The sequence below is a fragment of the Musca autumnalis genome, unplaced genomic scaffold (assembly GCF_047663935.1).
Source record: "Musca autumnalis isolate F117 unplaced genomic scaffold, ASM4766393v1 scaffold_4, whole genome shotgun sequence".
Taxonomy (NCBI): domain Eukaryota; kingdom Metazoa; phylum Arthropoda; class Insecta; order Diptera; family Muscidae; genus Musca; species Musca autumnalis.
This window is the reverse complement of record NW_027411977.1, coordinates 37,607,403-37,626,111: the sequence shown is the minus strand read 5'-3', so window position 1 is coordinate 37,626,111 and position 18,709 is coordinate 37,607,403. Positions and strand designations below refer to the sequence as shown.

At 35.4% G+C, this 18,709-nt stretch overlaps 1 protein-coding gene across 1 annotated transcript in view; it reads left to right on the top strand.

Annotated features, from left to right (window-relative positions):
• ImpE1 (Ecdysone-inducible gene E1) overlaps positions 1 to 18,709 on the top strand; it is a 118,277-nt gene that overhangs the window by 47,432 nt on the left and 52,136 nt on the right. Inside the window, exons 3-4 of the mRNA XM_073983097.1 lie at positions 6,679 to 6,853; positions 15,284 to 15,415. Coding sequence (XP_073839198.1) covers positions 6,679 to 6,853; positions 15,284 to 15,415 — 307 coding nt within the window. The remainder of the gene's footprint in view (positions 1 to 6,678; positions 6,854 to 15,283; positions 15,416 to 18,709) is intronic.

The following is an 18,709-nucleotide window of genomic DNA, read 5'->3' as shown; positions in this document are numbered from 1 at the left end:
CTAGACCAAATTTCGTCACACATTCCAAATTTCATTGAGATCAGACATATATAACGTCTTTCGTGCGCCAAATACCAAAAATCGGTCGAAAATATATATGGGAGCTATATCCAAATCTGAACCGATTTCGGTATAATTTGGCACATTTATCTATAGACGTAATTCCATCACAAATTCCAAATTTCATCAAAATTGGACAGATAAAGTATGTTTGGTGCATCAAATACCTCGAATCGGCCGAAAATATATATGGGAGCTATATCCAAATCTGAACCGATTTTCATCAAAAGCAATAGCGTTTCATTAGGTTAAAAAATGATCTTCCCCAATTTTCAGAAAGCGATTCTATGCATATCCCTAGAAGGAACTATGGGTCTATCTCTTTTCCTTAGGCATGTTACATACAAATGCACTAACACATAATACCCTTACCACAGGGTGGTGTAGGGTATAAATAGTAAATTTTTTAATACCCTCAGCATTTATTCTAACGAGGGTATATACACTTTCATACGGGCAAAATGTGCCTCATCGAAATAATGGTTTTAGACCCCAAGTATGTTTGGACGAAATGTGTTTCAGACAATTTGGAGTTGACTTAGCCATGTCCGTCCGTCTGTCTGTCTGTCTGGCTGGAGCGCACGATAACTCTCGAACGGATCGACCGATTCGGTCCAAAATTTTGCTTTCGTAATATTTTGTGCAAACTTAGTTTAAGTTCGAAGATGGGTTATATCGGTCCACTCCTTCCGGTACCTCCCCCACAAAAGTTCGAAAATGTTCGGAAAATTTGTAGGTACGATAACTCTTGATGGAAGTAACCGATTTGGTCCATACTTTGCAAATCGTGAAATGTCTACCAGACTTAGATGAGGTTTCAATATGGACTCAATCGGTCCACTATTTCGGGTACCTCCCACACAAAATTTCGGAAAAGTTCAGTTTAGGACCTGTCCACGAATCGCTTTGATTTTTTGTTTTAGCGACTTGTATTGACTACCCCCCATACGACGGTACAAGTTTCATCAGGCGCAAGTCCATACTTCCTGAGAAAATAGCCTGAAAGTTGCACAAAAGCGCAAGATAACTCTCGAACGGATCTGCCGATTGGGTCCAAAATTTAAGTTCGAAGATAAGCCATTTCGGTCCACTCCTTCAGGTACCTCCCCCACAAAAGTTCAAAAATGTTCGGAAAAATTGTTCGTACGTTAACTTTTGAAGCGAGTAGCCGAATTGGTCCATACTTTACACATATTAATATACTACCAGATATAGATCAGGTTCAAATATGGACTATATTTGTTCACTCCATCCGGTACCTCCCACACAAAGTTTCGGATAAGTTCACTTTAAGAACTGCTATCGAATCACTTTGATTTTTGTTGAAGCAACTTGTTTTTTCAGGGGCAAGTCCACACTTCATGTGTAAACAGCCCAAAGGGTGTAAAACCCCCTATGACACCAATGTAGTGGCTGGAGATCCACTTCCGTAATGTTCATTGTCGATCCATTCCTTTAAGTATCTCCTCCGCAAAACTTTTGCTCTTTAATCCTAATCAACATTTTTGTCGGTTTATACGCCGAAAAATTTTAAAACCCCTATATATAGATTTTTTGGGAAAAATTGTTTTAATATACACAGGCTGAGGGTATATCTCTGTCGGCCAAGCCGACTGATACTTTTTTACTTGTTGAAATCTTATCTTGCCTTTAGTGTTGAGTTCCACTCCCGACCCGCTTGTTTAAGTCCATAAAGGGATTGTTTTAAGCGAAGGACTTTATTTGTGTTCTTCTCATCGATAAATCCTTCTGACTGACGCATATAGATTTCTTCATGCAATTATTCATGTTAAGACGCGGTGAAAACATCTAGTTGGTGCAAGTGCATTTTGTGTACTATGGTAACATTCGAATAATTTAATATTTTACCACAGGCGAAAAGGTTTCATTGTAGTCTATGCCGAATTTCTGACTACAACCTTTAGCGACTAGCCGTGCTTTATATCGCTCCAACTGACCGTTCTTATTGGTCTTTGTTGCAAAAACCCACTTGCAATTGATTGGCTTACATCCAGGTGGAAGATCCTGCATTGTCCACGTATTCTTTTGATGAAGAGATAACATCTCATTCTCCTTGGCTTGCTTCCATTTGGTATATAATTTACTGGATATTGCTTCTTTATAAGTTTTAGGCATACTAATCTCCACCAAATTATTCAGTAAGTTATATTCTTTTCGGGGGCGACCAGGTCTGCCATTTAGAATAATCGTAGGTCTACCTCGTCCTCTTTGGACATCTGTTGGTTCAGGATTTTCTTGCTCATCTGAAGAAGTTAATCCGAGAAATTCTTTGGTTTCATGAAAACTGTCATGTTCTATCTTCATTAGTTTCTTCTATTTCTTCAACTTCGATAGATTCCTGCTTTTCTAAATTTTCCGATGGCACATAAAAATACATTTCTGGCACTTGCTCTTGAGATTTTTCTAATATTTTATCTTCATCAAAGATAACGTCCCGTCTTGTTTAGATTTGTGATCGTAGAGCCTATACGCTTTAGATACTAATTAATATCCAACCATGACCATTCTCTCGCCTTTTTCATGAATCTTTACAGTTGCCTTTTTGTTCAGCGCAACAGCTTTTGAACCAAAAACTCTCAAATGATTAACATTTGGTTTCCGACCACACCATACCTCCATTGTTGTTGTGTTTTCCAAAATTGTTGATGGGCATCTAAATCTTAGATATGTTGCACTAGCAAGCGCCTCGGCCCACCAGCTTTGATCGTGTCCAGATTCATTAAGAAGACAATGTCCCATTTCAACTAATGTGCGATTTGGTCTGCCAGTTAGTTGTCTCTTAATCCCATTAGTTTCCAGATATTTGTTAAATTCGTTGCTTAGGTATTCTCCGCCATTATCGCTTCTCAAAGCTTTAATTTTGCAACCCGTTTGCAACTCCACCATGCTCTTGAATGCCTTAATTTTTTCGAAAACTTCGGACTTTTTCTTCATGGAATATGTAAATATCCTGCTGGATTTGTCGTCGATAAATGTCACAAAGTACTTTGATCCACCCAATGAATCAATTTTCATCGGACCACATATGTACGTCCGAATGAATCACTTCAAGCAAGTCCTTTGATTTTCTCTACGATTGTTTGGGAAACGATGCAACGTATATTTTTCCAATCATACACCCATCACATTTGTCGCTACAGTGGGAATTGAATGTCATGCCATTAACCAAATTCTTAGAGCATAACTCTTTCAATCTCTGATAATTTAGGTGTCTAAATATTCTATACCATAGACTACCGGAAGTCTTAATAGAACAAATTTGATTACTTATAGGTTGAGCATCAAAGACGAACAAATCATTTTTTTCTGGTATCTCTCAATAGCATACGGCCTTCATTCATAATCACAGCACGGTCTTTGACGCAACATCCATTCTCAACCATCTTGTTAGCGGAAATAAAATTTCCATTTAACTCCGGACAATAAATGACATTCTTCAGCTTAATATTTGACCCATTTACTTGCAATTCGACGAACCCTTTTCCTTTGGCTTCGATGGTTTTCTTATCGGCTAACATTGTGGTTTCATCCGAATCTTCATGGCTTGTAACATAATTTTTTAAGGAGCACATGTGACTTGTTGCTCCACTGTCAACACACCATTGCATTGAATCATTTTCCGTTTGCGTTCCGGCAGCAACAGCGATCATTTGTGTCCACCATCCTGGAACATGCACTTGTTGGCGTAGTGACCCCTTTTGACACAAACAAAACAAGCACCTTTTCTTTCTTTTGATCACTATTTTTACCATCTTTCATTTTTGTTTCGATACCTACAGCTCCAAATGCTTGCTGATTTGATGTTATGCTACCACTTGTGTCTTGTACTCACCGATCCCATTCCTCCAATAATTTCTGTTTTAACACCATAAGCGTAGGAAGATTGTACCTTGTTTCCATGGCTATTACGAAATTCTCATAATCCTTTTCCAAACTTGACAATAGGATTATTACCAAAAGTTCATACTGGATTTGTATGAGAGCTTCTGCCAATTGATCTGAAATGCTTGAAAATTTGTTCAAATATTCAGACATATATTTGTCCTTCATGTTGAAATTTAACAGCTTCTTGTACTTGGACACTTTTTGCATAGGTCCACTAGGCTTATGCACATCTTCCAGCTTTTCCCTGGCTCCATTTGACTTAGTGCAATTCTTGATATAGTTCAGCTGGGAACTATATTTAATAGTTAATATTTAATATATAATATATAATATATAATATATAATATATAATATATAATATATAATATATAATATATAATATATAATATATAATATATAATATATAATATATAATATATAATATATAATATATAATATATAATATATAATATATAATATATAATATATAATATATAATGTATAATATATATTTAATATTTGATATTATAGATGTTCCACAATCATCCCTGAAGGGACAAGGGAGACTTCTCTCATATCAATGAGTGCACCCCGATTCATATTAGCTCAATGATATGGGACCTACTGTTTATCGCCAAGTCCGAACGGCGTGTCTAAGACACCACTTTTGTAGAGAAGTTTTACATGGCTGAAATACGCAGGAAATGTCGCCAACATTACTGAGGGGTATTTTGCCACCACTGAAAAATGTTTGATGTTGCCTGGCCGGTGAATCGAACCCACGACCTTCAGCGTGCAAGGCGGGCGTGCATACCATTATATATATTATTTATTTATCATAGCTTTTATTTTTAAATTTTTAAATGTCCATCCTTAAAGCTCTCGTATACCTTGACAAATAAGAATCCACGAGTGTTTCTCTTAAAATTCATTCATCATTATTCCACGAATGCAAAATCTTCACATTTCTGACCTATTGTACACCTAAGTATTCTCACGTGAGAGATCATAAATTCTAACCAAAATCTAACAATACTAGAAATCCCTACACAGCTTAAAAATGCGAGCAACTGAACTCCGAATTATTCTGTGGGTATCATAGAATCGTTATTTAATTTTTAAGATTAATACTTTTTAGATGTAACAAAAATGTTAAGAAGACCCCAAAAAAAAAAGAAAAAAGAGAAACACACATTTGGAGTACATAGTAAAATTCCCTGTGGTGGTACATTTTCATGGCACAAAAACAAAGCCTTAATGCTAATAAAAACGAGGTATAGCAAAAATGTCTGTAAATAGCCTAAACCGCAAATGATAACAGCTTTCAAGCATTACTTTTTATTACTTTTTAATTAGAATTAGAGATATGTGGATTTTATCGGTATTCAAATTAGAAAAATATAGGTTATCAATCTAGGAGTGTGTCAAATTTCAATTTTCTAATTGGTTTTTCATTCTTAAAGTAAAAATCCAAATGTTTATCTGGCTGTTTGGCTCATTGATATTTGATGACAGCCTGTAATGTGGTGGCCACAATTCTCTATACTGGCATTCACATTAGGTTGGCATTTAATTTGCCTTAATTGCTTTGCACAAAATCGTATGTGTGTGTGTGTGTGTTTTGTTATAGTTTCCGTTTTATTGCCAATGAAGTGGCCGACCGGCTGTTTGAATGTGCGGTTGGCTACAAACATAAATAAAGAGCGTCAAGATGCTGTCCATATGATTTTATGATCGTCTATCGTAAATAGTGAAATTAGTTGTCAGTTGTATTCATTGAATGTATTTGTGTTTATTATTCTTTCATTTAGAAAGCTTTCTTTGATTTGGGGGGTAATAATAAATATTTTGGGGAGGGTATGGATTTTGTTGTGATTTGTTTTTTCTTTTTTGTTATTTGTTCTCTTTCATTATTCTTGACTACTGTAAAAAAATGTTTTATTTTTATTGTTCGGCGTTTTTATTGATTCGAAAGCTTATAAATGTTTGGAAAGTTTCTTCATTTCGCCTTTTAGAAGTAATCGATTTATTACCACTCTAATTGGAGGTACATAAAAGTAACAAATGAGAGTAGAATTTGATTGTGGAATCAATTGTGACTTGAATGCAGGTGAATTATTTGGAATTCGAAAGTGGTGTTAGGTATCATATTGGCAATGTTTATTGAAAGCAGCAAATAGTTGTTATATTTATTACGAAGACAGCCGCAGTATTCTTTATCAAAAGAGGCATTGATTTTTACACATATCAAAGAGAAAATATTAAAATATTCAACGATTGCTGTAATGTTCTTTAAAAAATCACTTTAATGTCCCCATTAGGAAACAAATACAACATCCGCATTGATCGTTACAGTTTTGTCACTTTATCTATGTTGTCATACGAGGGTCTTGAGATTTCCCAACATTAAATGGGAATCATATCCGGTTGACCAAGAGCGACTTTGGCATGAATCAATTATTATTCGAACAGTAGTTGGGATGGGAATCGATACAATTACATTCCACATATTGGTATTATATTTCTTCAAAAATTTATTGCTATTTTTCATTATTTAATTAAGACTAGAACAATTGGACCATGTACAACAGGTTCTCTCTGAATTGTTTTGCATTTAATTAACACATTCATTCGTTCAAACGTCCATTGACCTCTCAATATTTTTCTATATCCCAAGATTTGAAATAGTTTTTAATAATATTTATTTTTCTCTTTTTTTATTTATATTTACAGTTAGTGTTAATTATAACATTATATACCACACAAGCGGCGGCAACAACACTTGGCTCCAAATGTCAACATGACATGGATTGTACGGATTTTATTAAGGGATCGTCGTGTTCGGCTTTAGGCTATTGTGAATGTGCACCATACTATGTTCAATACAATAGTACAACATGTTTGTCATGTAAGTAATAAAATATATATATTTTTTAAGGAAAAGAAATGATAAGAAGAAAAACACAGGAACGTAGCTAAGCTAAATAATGGGGGTCAATTATATTTTTATACCCTCAGCCTTTAGGTTAACGAGGATATTTACACTTTGATCCGACCAAAAATTTGCCTCATTGGTTTTAGACCCCAAGTATGCTTGGACAAAATTCGTTTCAGGCAATTTGGAGTCGGATTAGCCATGTCCGTTCGTCTGTCTGGCTGGCTGGTGCCAACGGATCAACCGGTTCAAACGAAATTTTGCACATCGGAATATTTTGTCCAAACTTAGTTTAAGTTCGACGATGGGTCATATCGGTCCACTCCTTCGGCTACTTTCACCACAAAAGTTCAAAATTTTCTGTAAAACCGTGTGAACGATATCTCTCGAAGGGAACTAACTAAAATGGAAATAACTCTCCCAGGGAGTTTCTTATTGGTCCAATCTTTGCACATCGTATTACTTCATCCATTCGTGTATCAGGTTGGAATATGGACTATATCGGTCCCGTCCTTAGGTTACCTCCCACATGTAGACAAGTTATCTCTTTGACGGCTACTTTTTTCGATAACATAAAGCGTGCAACCGTGGTGCAATGGTATGCAAACCCGCCTGGCACGCAGAAGGTCGCGGGTAAGATTCCCCGGCCGGGCAACATCAAAATTTTCAACGGTTGCAAAATACTTCTCAGTAATGTTGGCGACATTTCCTGGATATTTCAGCCATGTAAAATTTCTCTATAAAGTGGTTTCGTAAGACACGCCGTTCGGACTCTGCGCTAAACAAACAGTAGGTCCCATATCATTGAGGTAAATATGAATCGGGTTGCACTCATTGATATGAGAGAAGTCTCCCTTGTCCCGTCTGGGATGTTTGTGGAACAATTATTATAAAGGAAAAATTGCTATCGTAGTAAAAAATTGTAGATTCTTGCAGGTTCTGGAACAGAGCATTAATTTCATCATTTTTCCCTATTCGTACGCTTACTAACTACACACAAAATATCATTGGTAATGTTTAAGCAAGTGGGCCCGAAACCTTTATTTATCGTTATTGCACCAAAAGCTTGAAATGTTGTCAGGTTGATCCCGCTATTGAAGTCAAGCAAGGGTGTCACAGGCGAATCGTAAAGGCACTATACCGAATCCATCCAAAGCCTTCATCCCACACGGACTAATGCTTAAACAACTAGATGAACACGGAACATCAAATTAATCGTTGGCCACCGATATTGTACCAGAAACACGGAAAGTTGGCAGGGTGATCCAGCCAGTGAAGCCAGGAAAGAACGCCAGCGCAGGAGAATCGTACAGTCCGTCGTTGCTTCTGTCGCCAGTAGCAAACATTCCACGTTTCGAAAAAATCATTCGCGACCCGACAAATTTTATTTTCTTAATCAGGAGAAAGTCCAGCCTTGTACATATAGCATTTCCAAATTAAATGAAACCTTTTCCAAATTGAATGAAACTTTTTCCAAATTGAATGAAACCTTTTCCAAATTAAATGAACCCTTTTCCAAATCAAATGAAACCTTTTCCACATCAAATGAAACCTTTTCCAAATCAAATGAAACCTTTTCCAAATTGAATGAAACCTTTATTTTTATTAAAAGAAAAAAGCCAGAATATGTTGAAAAGAGAAAGAAATAAAAAATGATATGGGTTTTCAACGATTTTTTACTTAAATTCTAATCTTAAGTAATGACATAAAAGTGTACCTTACTGCATGCTTTGCTTCCTTGAACTTAAACATTTCATAAGTGTTGGGCATCACTTAAGGTTATAGCGAAATAATGCTAAAGAGAGAATTAAGGGTTAAAAAGTTGCTAATAATAACAGGGGCTAATTGTATTACATTATGAAGTGGTTCACGATTTTCTGCTTGTGAAATTTTCAATGGACATACATACTCATTACATAATTGGAGCAGTCCTGTTTATTGACCTGTTGGTTACTATGCTCAATCACGTCAACGATATTACGATCTATTGTCTGATCGCGTATTTTTGAAAATACATTTACTTTTGGGTTCAACATTGCTGAATATGGCACTCAAAATTTCAAATTACACCGGTTTAATTCTATCATTATGTGTATTCGTTTACTTATTAAGCTATTGCATACAAATTATCCTAAAAAAACTTTCAAGAATAAAATTGTGTGCCAAAGTGGTACTACGCGATCGGACAATAGATCGTAATACCGTTGACGTGATTGGGCACAGTATCGAACAGCTCAATCAACACGACTGCTCTAATTATGTAAGGACCATGTCCATTGAGAATTCCCCAAGCAGCAAATCGTGAACCACTTCATTAGGTACTACAATTAGCCCCTGTTATTACAATGTGAACCGAAATCTTGGGGCAGAGATAATTCTTATTGGGGATGAAAGCCCTTGGTGAGTATATTAAGAATCCTAAAGGACAGATCCGCCGTGAGTCAAACTTCCGAGTTATGGCGTGATTAATTTTTTGGTGAAAACCCTAAAACAACAATTAACAAAGATATAACGTTAATTTCAGATGCCTTACATGGTCTTCAGCAGAAACTTAATCAGGCCATAACTCGGAACTTCGACTCACGGCTGATCTGTCCTTCGGAATTCTTAATATACTCAAAAAGGCCATTCATTCCCAAAAGGAATTATCTCTGCCCCAGATTTTCGCCTTTATTTTGTTCACAGTGTTATTAGGAATTTTTTAAAACTAAATTTTCTCTTTAGGATTATTTCGCTATAACTTTAAAAATTATGAAATGTTTAAGTTCAAGGAAGCAAAACATGCAGGGAGGTACACTTTTATGTCATTACTTAAGATTAGAATTTAAGTAAAAAATCGGTGAAAACCCATATAATTTTTTATTTCTTTCTCTTTTCAAAATATTCTGGCTTTTTTTCTTTTAATAAAAATAAAGGTTTCATTCAATTTGGAAAAGGTTTCATTTGATTTGGAAAAGGTTTCATTTGATTTGGAAAAGGTTTCATTTGATTTGGAAAAGGTTTCATTTAATTTGGAAAAGGTTTCATTTAATTTGGAAAAGGTTTCATTCAATTTGGAAAAAGTTTCATTCAATTTGGAAAAGGTTTCATTTAATTTGGAAATGCTATATGTCCATCCTTCAGTCTGTTGCAATGAATCTAGCAGCAGGATTAAAATATGACGCTAAAATTTCTTCACAGATGCGTCTTTTGTGGGATTTTATCTATATTTTCTGACCAACTAATACAATGTTTGGGTATTAATTATACTTTAGATCTAACATCTTTTCAAACTGAGTATTTTTCCGTCATGCCGTAAGACACGCCGTTCAAGTTCGCCACTAAAAAGTTGGTCCAGTATCATTGAGCTTAATACCCAATCGGGCAGAACTTAGTGATATGAGAGAAGTCTCTCTGTGTCATTTACGTGATGTTTGTGAGAAATAGGTCAGAAAACGTATACTCGAAAATTTGTGAACATTGGTCCCAGTTCATGTATAGTCTTACAAATTCATGTTCACCTGTGATGACTTTTCCTATACAAAAGTTCACCGGAGTGGACTTTTCCTATATAAAAGTTCAGCGGAGATGACATTTCCTATACAAAAGTTCACGGGGATTACTTTTCCCATACAAAAGTTCAACGGAGATGACTTTTCCTTTACAAAAGTTCACCGGAGTGGACTTTTCCCATACAAAATTCACCAGAGATGACTTTTCCTATACAAAAGTTCACCGGAGATGACATTTCCTATACAAAAGTTAATCGGTGATGACTTTCCTATACAAAAGTTCACCGGAGATGACTTTTCCTATACAAAAGTTCACCGGAGATGACTTTTCCTATACAAAAGTTCAGCGGAGATGACATTTCCTATACAAAAGTTCACGGGGATTACTTTTTCCATACAAAAGTTCACCGGAGATGACATTTCCTATACAAAAGTTCACCGGAGATGACTTTTCCTATACAAAAGTTTTGGGAGATTTTTGTATTCCCTATGGTGGAGGGCATAGATGTAACCAGATATTCATCTAGACATTTTCATAGGCCATTTAAGGGATAGGGAGGTTGTACTGTTAGATGCCACTGTGCTTTCGTCTGGGGTTTGTTGGGGTTTGAAAAAATTCTCTAAATAAATCTTTTTTTTAGGTTTGTTGGGGCTTGAAAAAAATTCTTTAAAAAATCAGCGTTTTGAGGCCAGTTGGGGCTTGAGACAAATTCTTTAAAAAATCAAAGTGTTGAGGTCCTTTGGGCATTCAAAAAAATTCTTTAAAAAATACATATTTTGAGGTCAGTTGGGGATTTAAACAAATCTTTAAAAAATCGAAGTTTTGAGGTTAGTTGGGGCTTGACAAAAAAGTTTTAAAAAATCCACGTTTTGAGGTCAGTTGGGGCTGGAAAATAAATCTTTTAAAAATTCAGATTTTAAGGTCAGTAGGGATTGAAAAAAAAACTTAAAAAATACGTCTTAATGTCAGTTGGGGTTTGAAAAAAATGTTTAAAACTTCATGTTATGAGATCAGTTGGGGCTTGAAAGAGATTCTTTAATAAATCCAGGCTTGAAAAAAATCCGAAAAAAACTACGTTTTGAGTTTATGTTTTTAGGTCAGTTGGGGCATGCAAAAATTCTTTAATAAATCCAGGCTTTAAAAAAATCCGAAAAAACTACGTTTTGAGTTCATGTTGAGATAAGTTGCGGCTTGACAAAAATTCTATAAAAATCCACGTTTTGAGGTCAGTTGGGGCTAGAAAAAATTATTTTAAAAATTCGGATTTTAAGGTCAGTAGGGGCTTGAAAAAAAAATCTTTCAAAAATCATCGTTTTGGGGTCAGTTGGGCTTTGAAAAAATTCTTTAAAATTTCATGTTTTGAGGTCAGTCGGGGCTTGAAAAAAATCCTAAAAAACAAGTTTTGAGCTCAGTTGGGGCTTTAAAAAAATCTTTAAAAAATCCTAGTTTTGAAATAAGTTGGGGCTTGGCAAAAATTATATAAAAAATCCACGTTTTGAGGTCAGTGTGGCTGGAAAAAATTCTTTTAAAAATTCAGTAGGGACTTAAAAAATTCTTAAAAAATCCACGTTTTGAGGTTAGTTGGGGTTTAAAAAAAATCTTTAAAATTTAAAATTTCATGTTATGAGGTCAGTTGGGGCTTGAAAAAAAATTCTTTAATAAATCCAGGCTTAAAAAATCCGAAAAAACTACGTTTTGAGTTCATGTTTTGAGGTCAGTTGGGGCTTGAAAAAATTCTTTAATAAATCCAGGCTTGAAAAAATACTAAAAAATCCACGTTTTGAGGTCAGTTGGGGCTTTAAAAAATCCAAGTTTTGACATAAGTTGGGGCTTAACAAAAATTCTATAAAAATCCACGTTTTGAGGTCAGTTGGGGCTGGAAAAAATTATTTAAAAAATTCAGATTTTAAGGTTAGTAGGGGCTTGAAAAAAAAATTCTTTAAAAAATCATCGTTTTGAGGTCAGTTAGGGTTGAAAAAATTCTTTAAAATTTCATTTTTTGAGGTCAGTTGGGGCTTGAAAAAACTTCTTTAATAAATCCAGATTTTGACGTCAGTTGGGGCTTGAAAAAACCCTAAAAAACAAGTTTGAACTCAGTTTTGGCTTTAAAAAAATCTTTAAAAAATCCTAGTTTTGAGATAAGTTGGGGCTTAACAAAAATTCTATAAAAAATCAACGTTTTGAGGTTAGTTGTGGCTGGAAAAAAAATTCCTTTAAAAGTTCAGATTTTAAGGTCAGTAGGGTCTTGAAAAAATTCTTTAAAAAATTCACGCTTTGAGGTCAGTTGGGATTTGAAAACAAATCTTTAAAATTTCATGTTTTCAGGTCAGTTTGGGGCTTGAAAAAAATTCTTTAATAAATCCTGATTTTGAGGTCAGTTGGGGCTTGAAAAAAACTCCTAAAAAATCCACGTTTTCAGATCAGTTGGGGTTTGAAAAAAATCCACGTTGTGAGGTCAGTTGGGGCTTGAAAAAATTTATTAAAAAATCCACCTTCTAAGGTCAGTTGGGGCTTGAAATAGATCATTTTAAAACTCCAAGTTGTGAGGTCAGTTCGAACTTGAAAAAAAATTCTTTATAAAGCCACGTTTTGAGGTCAGTTGGGGCTTGAAACATTTTTTTAAAAGCCAAGTTTTGAGGTCATTTGGGGCTTGAGTTTTTTTTTAATCCACGTTCTGAGATATGTTGGGGCTTGAAAAATCTTTAAAAATCCAGATTTTGTGGTCATTTGGGGCTTGACAAAAATTTTTTTTAAAAATCCACGTTTTGACTTCAGTTGGAACTTGTATAAAATGCTTTTAAAAATCCAGATTTTTAAGTCAGTTGGGGATTGAAAAAATTCTGTAAAAATTGATGTTTTGAGGTCAGTTCGGGCTTGAAAAAAATCATTAAAAAATACAAGTTGTGAGGTCAGTTCGGGCTTGAATAAAAAATCTTTACAAAAATACACGTTGTGAGGTCAGTTGTGCCTTGAAAATTTAATAAAAAAATAGCGTTTTGAGGTCTGTAGGGGCTTGAGAAAAATTATTTAAAAATTTAATGTTTTGAGGCCTGTTGGGGTTTGTAAAAAATTATTTTAAAAATTGACGTTTTGAGGTCTTGGGTGGCTTGTAAAAAATTATATTAAAAAATCAACGTTTTGAGATCAGTTGAGGCTTGCAAAAAACTGTCCAAAACATCCACGCTTTGAGGTCATTTGGGGATTGTAAAAAATTATTTAATCCACTCAGTGATCAGAGTTCTGCAACGTTTGGTCATGCTGTTTTGTTATAATATCGCAGTTCGAACTTGGCAATAAAAAACAGGATCATGTTAATGTTTGGGGATATGGTTTTGAAGTTTTATCCATCCAGAGGGGACAACGAATACAAAATGTTTAAGCCTTTGGCTAAGATTTTAAGGTGTTGTTGAGGAATCTTTCCTCTCTATTGCCCATCTTGTTAGGCTTTGATGATACTACCTTGTCGTTGCATGAACACAGAGATCACAGACTCTCGAACATGTACTCCGATACTATTCTCCCAAGATCGCTTAATTGTTCATTGAAATTTGTTTGACTCGATCCACCAAAAACACAGTTTTATACGCGCGGCTCGCGGTTCGTTTTTGGTACGAGTACAAAGAAACTCGTAGTTTTCTTACCAAGCAAAAATATGGAAGACACATGAGCCGAATAACCCATTACAAAGCAATGTAAAAAAGCTAATTCGGCATTACCAGTAGGCTGAAAAATAATGGGTTATTTCTTTAAAATTGTACATTACAAAATCAACAAAAAAAAAAAACATTGTTCCACAACATCCCATACGGGACAAGGGAGACTTCTCTCATATCAATGAGTGCACCCCGATTCATATTTAGCTCAATGATATGGGACCTATTGTTTATCGCCGAGTCCGAACGGCGTGTCTTAAGACACCACTTATGGAGAAGTTTTTCAAGGCTGAAATACTCAGGAAATGTCGCCAACATTACTGAGGGGTATTTTTCCACCGTTGAAAAATGTTTGATGTTGCCTGGCCGGGGAATCGAACCACCGACCTTCTGCGTGCAAGGCGGGCGTGCATGCCATTGCACCACGGTGCGACCCAAGAATTGAAAATCAATTCACTTAAAATTGTGGCTCAGTGTGTAATGAGTAGCTAAAAACCAGAAGTTCGAAGGTTCAATCCCAGCAGCTGGTAAAATAGGAATGTGAAGTGTGGTGAAACTGAACATAAATTCACAACAAACTTTCTAAAAGTAGAGCATATGGTGTATTCAGCTTATTTGACGACTTTTAGTGGCCATATAATAACTACTAATTTTGGGTGATATGTCCTTGTTAAAATAAGGCGTTAGTAGGTTGATTTCTAGTTAGTTACGGCTACCAAAAAAGGCTACATAAAATGACTATATGACATAAGGGGTTAGTAGGTTGATTTCTATTTAGTTAGGGCTACCAAAAATGACTATATAACCTGATATTTGGTCATGAGACTTTGTACTAGGTACTGGGCATTCCACCTTCCGCAACCATTGGACTTGTTCGTTAGCCCTTAGTTAGAATTTTCCGAAGGTCTGATGAAATAAGCGATATAGTATGTATGTATGTATGTATATGTTCTACCTTACAAACCCTTTGCTACGTTCCTGTTTAATCATTTATTTTTTCTATTCCATCCCTGACCATCTTCGTGAAAACACAAAAAAGCTAATAAAACATGTTTTGCTTTTTGACCAAACAACATGCCATCAGACATTAACATTTAACACTTTTATGGGCCCAGGATGGCCTGGAAGCCAATTCTGTTGCCGTTTTTTTGTTTTCCTTATTACCTCGGCTAGCCATTGCTAGTCAGACAAAACCATTAATAATGCATGCAACAACATTACAAAAAATAATTTTTCCTTCATTCTTTCTATTTTACAGCTCAACTTCTGGGTGGCGATTGTATACTCAATGAACAGTGTACCATGAAGGTGTCCAACAGCAGTTGTCTGGATGGTGCCTGTCGTTGTGTGGAAGGTTTCTTGCAATTCCGCAAACATACCTGTCTTGGACGTAAGTACGCTGAATTTACTAAAAATTACAACTAATTGGTCCTCTGAGTGATAGACCAAACAAAAAAAAAAGAGAGTGGGAGAGAGAGAGAAGGAAAGAGATGATAACGTTGGTGTTTGAAATGAAAAAAGATTGATGTATGGTACGTGGATGGATGGATGAATGTATGATTTGCATGATACTAATGCATATCATCATCCATCATCATGATCATTCTCATCTTCTTGATGATGCATGCATGTTATGTGAAATATGTAATGAACGAATTTTGAATTCTTGTAATTTACGAATATTTATTTTAGTTAGTTAAGGTAGTTCTGTTTTTCTTATTTTCATTTGTTTGTATACGGTTTTTGAAACCTATTGTTGTATGAGTACATATTGATATTATTTTTGTATTTAAATATTCATTACTTTTCTTTTATGTTTTTAAATAAAATTGTATTTATCTGTGGTATTTTGGGCAAAAATCAAAAACAACAAACATGTATTATTTTGTTATGGTTTAAAGGTTTGCATGCGAACGTTTTTATTTTTTGGTTTGGTTGGTATAAACAAATGTGTGAATTTTATTGACATATTTAAAGATTTGAAGCATTTCAAAAATGTGAAACGTTTAGAATATTATTCAGACAGAAATTTTCTTTTTAATTGTTCAGCATAAAGGGGCATGATACATACATTTAAATCTGGACATTTAAATCAAGCTTGGTGTTCAAAATCAACTCCCAAAAACTGTTGGAAACGGCATTCCTACTGATCGGCCTACATGAGCCGATTAACCTATTACAAAATAATGTAAACAAGCTATCTTCTGCATTGTCAGTAAGCAGAAAAACAATAGGCTAATTTTTATACCCTCCACCACCATAAGATGGGGGTATATTAATTTTGCCATTCCGTTTGTAACTACTCGAAATAATCATTGTAGGCCCCACAAACTATATATATTCTTGATCAGCGTCCAATTCTACATCGATATAGCCATGTCCGTCCATCTGTTGAAATCACTCTAGCGTCCGAACGGATTGAAGCAAGTGGATGAAATTTTGGTAAAATTTATTATATGTACGTAGGACTTTTGGCATTGAAATCGGGCTATGTAGGTCCACGTTTTCGTATAGCCCCCATATAACGCCCCGTATTTAGTACGCGTCACTATGCGATATTTTGAATGTATTAGTCCCATTTGACCACAGAATCGGTTGTAACTTTGTATTTTGTGTTTCCAGAGGCTAAGGAACATTTCTACCATAAAATGTTTACATAGGTCCGCGTTTTGATATAGTCCCTATAGGACGATGCCTCCCGATTTTCGGTATTTTGAAGATTTTAGCCTCATTATCACACCGAAATGGCTGAAATTTGGTATTTAGTCTTCTTTGGGGGTACAAAACTTTCCCCTCATATAGCCCCCATAGAACGGTTCCTCCAGATTTTCGGTATTTTGAAGGTTGTGGCCACATTAATCCACCGAAATGGCTGAAATTTGGGGTATTAAACTTTCCATATGAAATTTGTTGGTATAGGTCCACGCCTTTATATAGCTCCCCTAGGACGATATCTTCCAATTTTCGAATTTTTGGAATTAACTTCAATACACTTCGTGGTGGAGGGTATAAAAAGTTCGGCCTGGCCGAGATTAACGCTTTTCTTACTTGTTTTGTTTAAATTACACTGTGCGACACGAGAATTATTAACCATATTCTGACACCGCAGCGGGATAGAAGACCAAAAATAAGAAGACACGTGTCCCGCCGTTTTACCCTATCACTTCAACTTTCGCGGTTATGGGCCCCAAAGACCTGAGGCCTTGATGTCAAAAGGGATCATTTTGTCAGGCACATATCTTCTAAACCGCTAAGAATTTGGGTTTACTCTTAGAGGAAAAGTTGTAGCTCTCGTCTTAAAGAATACTAAAATAACCTCACCTTCAAGGTCAAAATCGTCAAGGTCAACTGTCCCTTTTAATTTTTTTTTTTCGGATTCTAGTCTACAGATATCAAACCGATCAAAATTCAAGCAAATAACCAACTAGAAAAATGTAGAGTAGGAGAGAAAAAATTTTTGTCGCTTTTGTTGGAACAACAATATCTATATTTATTCCAACAATTTTTTGTTTTGTAATTGCAAATACAAAAATACCATATTTTGCCCCAAACATAGAAAACAAAAACAACTTGGAAAATTCCCACTATTGTAAAAATCATTAACAATACCGATGGTAGGAACTATCATAATGTAGAATTTTTAGATAAACTATTGTCAGCCCAGAAAACGTGTTAGTGAAAATTTTGACTTGATTGTATATAATTCTCATATACATTTTCCATATAACTTTGATATAAATGTCACGTATAATATTTGGAGCATAATACATGGTGTGCTGCATTAACTGACAGACAACAAAGACAAACAGAGCTACTTCATTGCGACCAGGCAGAGGTTTCCTCCCAAAAACACTTCCCAGATTGTGCCGGTATAACTCAACTATGAAAACCCAAAGAAGAATGAAAAAGAAGAAAGAAATAAAAACATGAATCTCATTGTTGGTGTACACCAGAGTGCGGCACCTCTTTACTCGCGAGCAAGCAAAGGGAGCTTCTCTCTCCACTCACTAATTGAAAAACCATGCACTGACAACAGTGTTTGCTCAAATTGTTGTTGTTGTGTGCCGAATGCTGGTGTTTTTTCACCACGACATCGAATATCGAGAGAAGAGAATAAAATGTTCGATGAAAAGAGAATATTATTGTTCAGTTGAGAAAAAATATTTTTGGATTTAACAAAAACAATTGTTGAAATTGACAAAAAAACCATTGTTGGAGTCACAATACTACATTCAATATCTTTACAATACATATTTTGATCTTGATCGTATATTGTTGGATCAATCATATTTTTTTCTCTGGGTGTAGTTTCATATTCCTAAGATGGAGGACGTGTAAACCGTTCCGAAGATATCATCCCGGTTTCATTCTGCGGGTCTTCGACATCGATATACGTAGTTGATTATCCAATGTCCTCTTATAGCTAACATGAGATATGGTATAGAATACCTTCGAACCATGACTGTTCGGTCGCAAACAGGTCGTGCTTCTGTTCTCGATTGATAATTGCGGCTTATGACCATAGCGCAATAAAAAAATTGGGCATTATGAACATTCTGAACGCTAACATAAGGCCCAATTTCACTTTGGACGTCATGTCCTCACGGGATTTAAGACTTTCGCTCTTGGGCAAATGCAAACAAAGTTGGGTACGCGTAGGGGACGGACCATCTGGACCTAATAC